The 10,853-nt window shown below is 40.9% G+C and overlaps 1 protein-coding gene across 1 annotated transcript; it reads left to right on the forward strand.

The window, feature by feature from the left end:
• Window positions 1–2,955: 2,955 nt before the first annotated feature.
• On the forward strand, window positions 2,956–8,099 carry SPINK14 (serine peptidase inhibitor Kazal type 14 (putative)). The gene is made up of 4 exons (XM_059063018.2): window positions 2,956–3,023; window positions 3,873–3,918; window positions 6,964–7,100; window positions 8,054–8,099. Exons 1-4 carry the CDS (start codon window positions 2,956–2,958, stop codon window positions 8,097–8,099), a joined length of 297 nt encoding a protein of 98 aa, XP_058919001.1.
• Window positions 8,100–10,853: the final 2,754 nt, after the last annotated feature.

The raw sequence follows: 10,853 nt of genomic DNA on the forward strand, positions 1-10,853 counted from the left end.
CAAAGAAGATATACAGATTGCCAACAAACACATGAAAGAATGCTCAACATCATTAATCATTAGAGAAATGCAAATCAAAACTACAATGAGATATCATCTCACACCCGTCAGATTGGCCATCATCAAAAACTCTAGAAACAATAAATGCTGGAGAGGGTGTGGAGAAAAGGGAACACTCTTGCACTGCTGGTGGGAATGTAAAATGGTACAGCCACTATGGAGAACAGTATGGAGGTTCCTTAAAAAACTACAAATAGAACTACCATATGACCCAGCAATCCCACTACTGGGCATATACCCTGAGAAAACCATAATTCAAAAAGAGTCATGTACCAAAATGTTTATTGCAGCTCTATTTAAAATAGCCAGGACATGGAAGCAACCTACGTGTCCATCAACAGATGAATGGATAAAGAAGATGTGGCACATATATACAATGGAATATTACTCAGCCATAAAAAGAAATGAAACTGAGTTATTTGTAATGAGGTGGATAGACCTGGAGTCTGTCATACAGAGTGAAGTAAGTCAGAAGGAGAAAAACAAATACCGTATGCTAACACATATATATGGAATCTAAAAAAATAATGTCATGAAGAGATTAGTGGTAGGATGGGAATAAAACACAGACCTACTAGAGCATGGACTTGAGGATATGGGGAGGGGGAAGGGTAAGCTGTGACGATGTGAGCGAGTGGCAGGGACATATACACACTACCAAATGTAAATTAAATAGCTAGTGGGAAGCTGCAGCATAGCACAGGGCGTTCACCTCTGTGCTTTGTGACCACCTAGAGGGATGGGATAGGGAGGGTGGGAGGGAGGGTGACACAAGAGGGAAGAGATATGGGAACATATGTATATGTATAACTGATTCACTTTGTTGTAAAGGAGAAACTAACACACTATTGTAAAACAGTTATACTCAAATAAAGATGTTAAAAAATAAATAAAGATCAAGAAAATGTCACAGTACAGTTCTAAGTCAAAAAAGTGTAAAACAATATATACTACAAAAATTTGATTAAATATGACAAGAACATGTATATACGTTCATTTCTGTGTATGTATATATAGATTTTTTTTAAAAACTGGAATGATATAATTCAATACAGTTTATGTTTCACAGTTATCTATGGGTTTTGAGGTTTCTTGTCTTTTTATTTCTTTTCTAATATTTCTTTTTGAATTTCCTAGACTAAACTTGTATTTCCTTGACATAAGAAGAACTGCTTTTTACAAAACGTAACATAGAGGCAGGAAGTTCAGAAATTAGGAGGAAATACAGCTCTGATAAGGTATCTTCTTTGTTACAAAGCTGCAAAGGTCTGGATTGCTACAGGACAAGGCTGGACCCACTGCAAACGGCATCCACAGACCTCATCTGTCACTGCAAACTCCTCTCCTCCTCAGCTGTTTCCACATTTTTCATTCTGGCCAAAGGCACTAATTATTGTTGTGGAACATTTGATACTCCTTCTATGCTCTTTCCTACTGTGGTATGTTTCTTCTGCTATTGCCTCTTTGGATTGCCCACCCAGGGCTGCCCCGGCCAGTGATCCGTTCCCACCCTCCAAGTCTTGTAGGCATCTCTGTGCTCCCTTCCCCAACACCTCCTGCTGAGTTTGTCTTTGACTCATCCTAAATGTTTGGCCTCCCAGTGCCTGCTCAGCCCAGCACACAATGCATCAATGCCTTCTCTCGCCTACGCAGCTATTCTATCCCCTCTTGAGGCTCTAACACATGCTCCTTAAAGGAGAGGCACCAGCCACAAAGAATTACATTACACCTCACTTCCTTTCTGAGGTGAGTCAACCTGGGTACACGCTGTAGGGAGAGTGGGCATCTGGCATTGTGTTCTGGTACAGCTGGATCTTCCACTGTTGAAGCTCCATTCCTAAAAGAATCTAGGGAAGATGTCAGGAAGAGATGGGGATGTATTTACAAAAACATGGAGTCATAGACTGTCTCAGGAGCAGGCCAAGCAGACAGCTCTGGACATCGTGCCAGGAGCCTGCAGACATCCTGGAGAGTGGAGTACTGTGGAAACATTTCAGTGTCTCAGATAACAAATATCACACCATAGCATAAAGGCAAGCAGTTCATGTATATTACCTATCAACATATGCTACAGAGCAGAGAAAAAGGCCTCTAGGACATAGGGAGGACCAGGTCACTTTTGCAGGATCAGGAAGACAGGGAGAGCTCAATGTGGTCCTTGGTCAGGACCTGGAACCTCCATATACCATTCTTTAGGGTCGGAAAGGCTGCTACAAGGAAAGACAATCCCAAGGGAGGATGTGCTCACTGAATTCTCCCTTTCTGTGTCTGGATGAAAATAGCTTTGGAACTCCTGTGAGATAGAGTATTTCGTTTTTTCTCCCTATGCAGTCTCTCAGAATGCTCCAAGAGGGTTTAACTTTCCAAGTCAGAAGATTCTCAGCACAGCCAAGTAGGCCTGTAGTATTAGAAATCTTTGTCTTAATCCCAAGAGGCAATCTCTGCTTCATGACCAAGTACAGACCTGCTTCCTCTATTGAGAAGCTCTTGCTGTCTAGAAGCCTCTAGCAGCCTCATCATTTTCTTTGTATCCTTTCAAACAAAAAAGTTTTGAGAGAATCATCAGGTAAGGTGCCTTTTCAAGATACTTAAAATACCTCCATTCTAACATAATACAATTATTCCCAAACAGTAACCTCTGATTTACTTCTGTCTTCTAAGTAGTCACAGGTCTGTCACTGAGATCTATACATTTATTTATAACTAACCAAAGTTTAACTATTCCTGAGCATTTGTTCTCGGAGAAGGAGCATACAATAGGTATACTGGAGATGAATATTCACTTCAAAAGTGGTCTTAATATCCTGATAACCTCTTCTTTGGTGATTGTATCAAAAGGCAACATCCTGAAGCAATATCTCAGAGCATTATTCTAAGGACACACCAGGAGGAAAAATGGCCAAATCCTTCCCAGTACTCTGCTCACTTCTGTTCTTTATCCTGATACATTTGACGTTACCTTCTGGTGAGTAATGTAGCCGTTTTGGGCAGGGATGTAAGGTTGATTGCTGGGCTGTGACATGATAATCTGGAAGATAATGCTTTGAGATTTTTGTGTATATATATTTTTATTAAGTGTATCATTTTACTATACTTATATATCTGTACATATAGAGAGACGGACAATGGAGTGTGATCAAAAAAAAAAAAAAGGCTCTTGGCCAGTGGGCAGGGGCCTTAGCTTTCCCATCTATTAATGCAGACTATAAGACCTAACTCGTGGGGACCAGGGGCTTGGGTGACTGGGTGAGGTAATGTGTGAAAGTGACTGGCAATATGCCTCTACCACAGTGCATCACAAAAATTCAGAACTTTTGAAAATGCTCTGCCATATATTTGACTGGGTCATTATCTTTTGTGTCCTTTTTTAGAGAAGTCATGTAGAGCGACCTAGCTTCAAAGACTGAAGAGCTTAGTTTTCTTACATATCTGCCATGAATTCTTGGGCATTTCATAAGATATGGGGATTGGGTTAAAAGATCTCCTTAAAGTTCTAGCATTTCTTAATTTCTTTCATATATTGGCTGTCAGCTCTGAATCCTCTCAAGCCCAGGCTAATTATTGTTAATCAAAAAATTATTTGGTAGACTGGACTGGCAGTGATGCACCTATATAGTCTTCTGCTGATTATCTACCAGGAGTAAAAGAGTTACCCCACATTTTTAAAAAATGAATGAATATATGTTTAAATGAAATAATGTTTTCAATTATTGCAAGCTTTCTTGATACTACATTAGAACTCTTTTATTCTGTCAACAAATTAAGCTATGACTTACCACATACTAGTTCCTTTAACTATTTTCATTTGTTATGGTTTCAGGCCCTCCACACTGGTGGCCACCACATGGAAATATTAAGGTAATTTTCCTCTAAATTTCCTGGGAACGAGACTCTGAGTTTTCTTTGGAATTACTATTTTAGAAACTTACTAAGGCAAGCGATGTTCTTCAATGTCACATGAATATGGCAGGTACACTGTAGGTATAGGAGCTCAGAGGAGAGTAATCCAAACTGGGACCTAAGCTGAGATTTGGTCATAGGTATACCACAGAGCCCTCGGTAGTGCCTGGAAAATGTTTATGGACACTGGCAGTTGCCAGGGGGCAGGGCAGGTTCTTATATGCCCACAGACTTGGGCATAACATGGTTTCTGCTCTGGAGGGGCTCACAGTTTGGTGGAAAGAATGCTCCTAACTGCCCTGTGATATGCAGAGAATGCCTACGGGAGTTGTGAATGGCAAATGCCAACTCTAAGATATAGACTGAGGAAATGTGAAGGAACAGGAAATCTATGAACAGAGCCTCAAATTCTGTTTCCAACTTGTATGAGGGCAAAGTGACAGAGACACCTTTTTCATTTTCAGCTATACCTCTGAGCACTGAATATATTGTGGGGTAAAATAAATGTTTAATAAATGGGGGAAACAGTGAAATGAAAGATTGTTTTGGTTTTTTGATGTGGATTTGCATCACTGTACTCCTTCACTTCAGGAGCATTGGCACTTTAAGCTTTTGTTTCATTAGTAAATTTTACTTCTTAAAAAAATACATTCATGAGTTGACCGGTGAGAAAGATGTTTTGAGGGCAGCTTGGCCTTCAAGGGACCCATAGATCAGAGTGTAGAACCTGTCAGAGGCTATAGCTCCAGCAAAAAAGTCTACAGAATTTGTCCAGGATTTATACTCTAGTCTCATAGAGTTGAGTCCTAGAGTTTTCCTCTTTAGAACATTGCCTGCAAGAGTAGTCCTCCACTTGTCCATCAATTTATAAACAAAAATAAACGTACTCATTCTTACTTATTTTCTCATGAAGCTTACAAAAATGGCCAGATAAAAGGAAGAGAGTGACTGTTTTTATAGTAAATTCTATAAATAAAAGAAATAGGATGGTACAATAGAGAATATCTATTGAAAGTAGAGATACTACTATCAACAATGTGATCAGTGAAGGCTTGCTTCTTGGGCATGGGGATATCTCAGATGTGAAGGGTGAGAAGGAGCCACCCAGATGGAGAGCAGTGAGGAAAATTTACCTACTTGAGTCACTGATTAATGACCTGTGTGACTGGAACACAGAGAGGGAGGGAGAGGGTGCAGCAGATGTTATAGTTACACAGCAGATGAATACACAGCCTACTCTCCTGATGAATACACATCCTACTCTAAAGAGAAAGAAAAGCTATATTTAAAGATGATACTAATTATTCTTGCTATTATTTGACTATAGTCATTCAGTTTGAACTATTTTAAATCTTATTCATTTTGCACATATTTATAGAGCAAGACTAAGTGCCAATATATGTGCTGGACACACAAAGGTTAGTCTAATCAGAAACAGACCTTACCCTTATGGGCTTATAATTCTTTGGAGTGTGGAATTAGTCAAATAATTGTACAAACACTTTATTACACACTGATCAGAGGTACTTAAAAAGGAATGGAAACTTGGGATTGTATTTTGGGAACTCTCTGAGAAAATAGGTCATAACGTGAGCTCTGAAGGTAGAATGAGCTTAGGTTCAAGAAAAAGACAATACACTTGATGGGGTGGTCGTGACAAACCACAAGACTCTGAGATGGAGGGACTATGGTGCATTTGAAGCAAAAACAAAACAAAATTTTTAAAAAGACAAAAAAAAAACCCATGGAAAATGGCAAAGAGCAAGGTGGTATAACGCAAGTTTGGAAAAGTCAGAAGGGAACAGATCACATAGAGTCTTTTAGCTTATACTAAGAAGAAATTTTTTATGTGCAGTGAAATTCAATTAAAAGAGCATAAGTACAGGAATAATATGATTCAATGGACGTTTAAATTACAGAAATTAGAGGCTACAGAGGAAAGGAGAAAGTGGAGGGATTAGTTGGGTGACAGACAGATGGTGGTGGCCTGGCCATGGTGGTGCTGTTGGATAAGGGAAGAAGGGAGAAGAGCTCAAATATGATACCTCTTTCTCTAAATAGCCCAAACTCCTTCCCACCTTATATTAGAGGTACCTATCTTATGGTAATCACAGAGCCCCTGAGACTATCATCGTCAAGCTCAATCATCCCAGAGTCACTGCACTCAAGCCATCACTGATACCAACATTGCAAGCAGACATGGGTTCTGGTCCCACTGAGAAATGCCCCTTCCTTTGTTTTCAGTTTTCCCTACAAAATCAGGGAGTTACTCTAAATGATCTCATGTTTCACAACTTCAAGATAAGAGTTAGCTTGGGGCTTCCCTGGTGGTGCAGTGGTTGAGAGTCCGCCTGCTGATGCAGGGGACATGGGTTCGTGCCCTGGTCCGGGAATAAGATCCCACATGCCGCAGAGAGTGGCTGGGCCCATGAGCCATGGCTGCTGAGCCTGCGCATCCGGAGCCTGTGCTCCGCAGTGGGAAAGGCCACAGCAGTGAGAGGCCCGCGTACCGCAAAAAAAAAAAAAAAAAAAGAGTTAGCTTGGAGATTTTTTTAGTAGATAAGATGTGATAAATATTTTAAGTCAAGGCATATAGATTTCGGTGAAACATCTTTTCCAATTATGGCGCTTCAGTTTCCTTAGCTGAGTTGCCATAGAAAATCTCTAAGACTAATTCCAGGTCAAATAGTTTGAGAATAAAGGAGATTGAGAGAGAAGCTAAATTTCCCAAATCTGTCCTGTTAACACAATCTTCCTTTTCCCACTATAGCATAGAAGGCCTCCTTTCTCTCTTCCTGTCAGGAGGTCCTGACAACAAGGGCATCACGTACATTGTTAGATGATGGACATACGTGGGTTCTGGTTCCCTTGCTTTGTGGAGGGGGAAGCTAGAGAGCTTTGGTCAGAGTAGGATATGATTCTATGTTTAGATTTTCCTAGTAAAGTCCAGAGGTGTCTGTGAGTGTAATTCTAATTATATCATTCTTTTAAACTCAATTTCAGGTGAAATGTCCAGCCTACGAAAGTAGGCTGAGTTGGTTCAATGGAACAGTGAACCCCTGCTCTGGTATATATCAACCCATCTGTGGCAACAATTTGGTAACCTATGAAAACCCCTGCATCTTGTGTGTTGAGAGCATGTGAGTAATACTGGAAGAAAAGAAGAGAACAACGAAAAAACTTAGTGCAAGGTGATTACCTCTTCTACCAAGTACAAAAGCCTTGAAGCCAGGAATTTGCTCCAGTTTGTTCAGATAATAATCAGTCCCTGCTCAGGAGAACATGTGGCAATACAAAGCCCACTGGAGTAGACAGCAGACTTGCTGTACTCAGTAGTGTTTGCTAGGCCCTTTCTTCTCTCAGCCCTCACATTCCCATATGCCATTTGATAGTTTTTTTTTTTCACTTGAAGCTTTAAATATCCCTTTGAGTCCTTGAAATTCTTTGATTTTAAAACAAACTGTACTTTTGCCTTTTCTCAGATATCTTCAATTTCATGTGTCTGAAACTCTGAGCTTGGATAGGTGACTATAAAGTTTGGGTCCTCTGGCTAGTTTAGTTTTGGATTTATGTGACATGATTATCAGTGATTAGACACTAAGTCTCACAAAACTATGGCTTCAGGGTTGATCTCTGTATAAGACAGTAAAGTTCACAGGGAGAAAAACTCTCCCCATGGCACCAGACTGGAGCCCTCCACCCAATGATCATTTTGTAATTTTCACAAAGAGCAATGAGATAGGAATGTGTAAACCTCAGGCCACCCCCACTAATGAGGAATTCAGCCAAAGTGTAAGAATATTGACAGAGTAAGATGAGGACTGATATGCCTCATATATCATAAGCTGAGGCCTTATTAAGTAACTTATTTTCAAAGAGCTTATAGTATAGGTAATAGTATCTTCAGTGGCATCTTAGAATCATGGAAGGATAACAGGGTAGGAAATCCAATAACCCGGCTTTTGTCTGTAATCAATGTCCTTTATGCTCTTAGTTTCCTCAAACATAAAATAAAGGTAATAGTTAATTTTACAAGTATTTTTGTAGCTCTGACATTCTATTAATGAAATATTTATTCTGATTCTTCCTTTAGGAAATCTCAGGGAAAAATTAGATTTCTGAATGATGGAAAATGCTGAGTGGATTCAGACATGAAAGAAGTACCTTATTTTATCTTTCCATTGAGAAAATCCTTCTCTTGCAACTCACCCCTCCTTGGATATGTTCTTAGTGACAGAGAGCTACCCCTAGTGAGCTGGTAGACCTCTCCCCTCACCGATTCGCTGCCTTCCATATTCTCCCTAAAAAATAAACTTTTCTGCAAGTCTCATTTAACATGGGTCTCAGGTCTGTGTCTCAAGCCTCAGAAGTAGAACAAAATGAACATTTGAGCCAAAGGTCAGAGACAAACACAGGGCTTAATCAGGTCTCTGATACTGTAAACTGTGGAATAATCTATCAATATGTAAAGGCTCCTGGTTGTCTTCCAAGGAACACAACATAAATTTCTTCCATATTCCTTTATTTTTATTTATTTATTTATTTTTTATTTTTTTATTTTTTTGCGGTATGCGGGCCTCTCACTGTTGTGGCCTCTCCCGTTGTGGAGCACAGGCTCCGGACGCACAGGCCTAGCGGCCATGGCTCACGGGCTTAGTTGCTCCGCGGCATGTGGGATCTTCCCGGACCAGGGCACGAACCCATGTCTCCTGCATCGGCAGGCGGATTCTCAACCACTGCGCCACCAGGGAAGCCCCATATTCCTTTAGAATTAAAAAAAAAATTAATAGGAAACGTGCCTAAAATAACCAGCTGAGCTTCCCCTCGCAGCTGTAACCAGAGTAGTCATCCATCCACCAGCTCTAGTTTGTCTAAGACAGACTTGGTATAGAAAATGTACACCCTGGGAGAGTGCTCTAAGCTTTCATAACTTGTCTGAGAGGAAATTGCTATCTAGAAATTAAATGAAGGTATAAGAGCATTCTCAGAACTACCAGTCTTGCCTGAACCAAGATGGCGGAGTAGAAGGATGTGCTCTCACTCCCTCTTGTAAGAACACCAGAATCACAACTAGCTGCTAGACAATCATTGACAGGAAGACACTGGAACTCACCAAAAAAGATACCCCACATCCAAAGACAAAGGAGAAGCCACAGCAAGACAGTATGACGGGTGCAATCACAGTAAAATCAAATCCCATAACTGCTAGGTGGGTGACTCACAGACTGGAGAACACTTATACCATGGAAGTCCACCCACTGGAGTGAAGGTTCTGAGCCCCACATCAGGCTTCCCAACCTGGGGGTCTGGCAACAGGAGGAGGAATTCCTAGAGAATCACACTTTGAAGCCTAGTGGGATTTGACTGCAGGACTTTGACAGGACTGGGGGAAACAGAGACTCCACTCTTGGAGGGCACACACAAAGTAGTGTGTGCCTCGGGACCCAGGGGGAAGGAGCAGTGACCTCAGAGGAGACTGAACCAGACCTACCTGCTAGTGTTAGAGGGTCTCCTGCAGAGGCGAGGGTGGATGTGGCTCACTGTGGGGACAAGGACACTGGCAGCAGAAGTTCTGGGAAGTACTCCTTGGTGTGAGCCCTCCCAGAGTCTGCCATTAGCCCCACCAAAGAGCCCAGGTAGGCTCCATTATTGGGTTGCCTCAGGCAAAACAACCAACAGTAAGGGTACTCAGCCCCACCCATCAGCAGTCAAATGGATTAAAGTTTTACTGAGCTCTGCCCACCAGAGCAACAGTCAACTGTACCCACCACCAGTCCCTCCCATCACAAAACTTGCACAAGCCTCTTAAATAGCCTCACCCACCAGAGGGCAGAGAGCAGAAGCAAGAAGAACTACAATCCTGCAGCCTGTGGAACAAAAACCACATCCACAGAAGGATAGACAAGATGAAAAGGCAGAGGGCTATGTACCAGATGAAGAAACAAGATAAAACCTCAGAAAAACAACTAAATGAATTGGAGATAGGCAACCTTTCAGAAAAAGAATTTGGTAAAATGATAGTGAAGATGATCCAGGACCTTGGAAAAAAGAATGGAGGTAAAGATCTAGAAGATACAAGAAATGATTAACAAAGACTTAGAAGAATTAAAGAACAAACAAACAGAGATGAACAATACAATAAATGAAATGAAAACTACACTAGAAGGAATCAATAGCAGAATAACTGAGGCAGAAGAACGGATAAGTGACCTGGAAGACAGAGTGGTGGAATTCACTGCTGCGGAACAGACTAAAGAAAAAAGAATGAAAAGAAATGAAGACAGCCTAAGAGACCTCTGGGACAACATTAAACGCAACAACAATCGCATTATAAGGGTCCCAGAAGGAGAAGAGCGAGAGAAAGGACCCAAGAAAATATTTGAACAGATTTTGGTCGAAAATTTCCCTAACATGGGAAAGAAAATAGCCACCCAAGTCCAGGAAGTGCAGAGAGTCCCATACAGGATAAACCCAAGGAGAAACACAATGAGACACACAGTAATCAAACTGGAAAAAATCAAAGACAAAGAAAAATTATTGAAAGCAGCAAAGGAAAAATGACAAATAACATACAAGGGAACTCCCATAAGATGAACAGCTGATTTCTGAGCAGAAACTCTACAAGCCAGAAGGGAGTGGCATGATATACTTAAAGTGATGAAAGGGAAGAAACTACAACCAGGATTACTCTAACTGGCAAGGATCTCATTCAGATTTGATGGAGAAATCAAAAGCTTTACAGGCAAGCAAAAGCTAAGAGAATTCAGCACCACAAAACTAGCTCTACAACAAATGCTAAAGGAACTTCTCTAAGTGGGAAACACAAGAGAAGAAAAGGAGCTACTAAAAACAAGCCCAAAACAATTAAGAAAGTGGTCATAGAAACATACATA

The sequence above is a fragment of the Kogia breviceps genome, chromosome 4 (genome assembly GCF_026419965.1).
Source record: "Kogia breviceps isolate mKogBre1 chromosome 4, mKogBre1 haplotype 1, whole genome shotgun sequence".
NCBI lineage: Eukaryota > Metazoa > Chordata > Mammalia > Artiodactyla > Physeteridae > Kogia > Kogia breviceps.

Bases quoted from the DNA above. Each gene is read 5' to 3' on its own strand.
- SPINK14 (XM_059063018.2), top strand. From the start codon at position 2,956: ATGGCCAAATCCTTCCCAGTACTCTGCTCACTTCTGTTCTTTATCCTG. The intron at 3,919-6,963 runs GTAATTTTCCTC...ACTCAATTTCAG, and splicing joins CACCACATGGAAATATTAAG to GTGAAATGTCCAGCCTACGA. The intron at 7,101-8,053 runs GTGAGTAATACT...TTCTTCCTTTAG, and splicing joins ATCTTGTGTGTTGAGAGCAT to GAAATCTCAGGGAAAAATTA.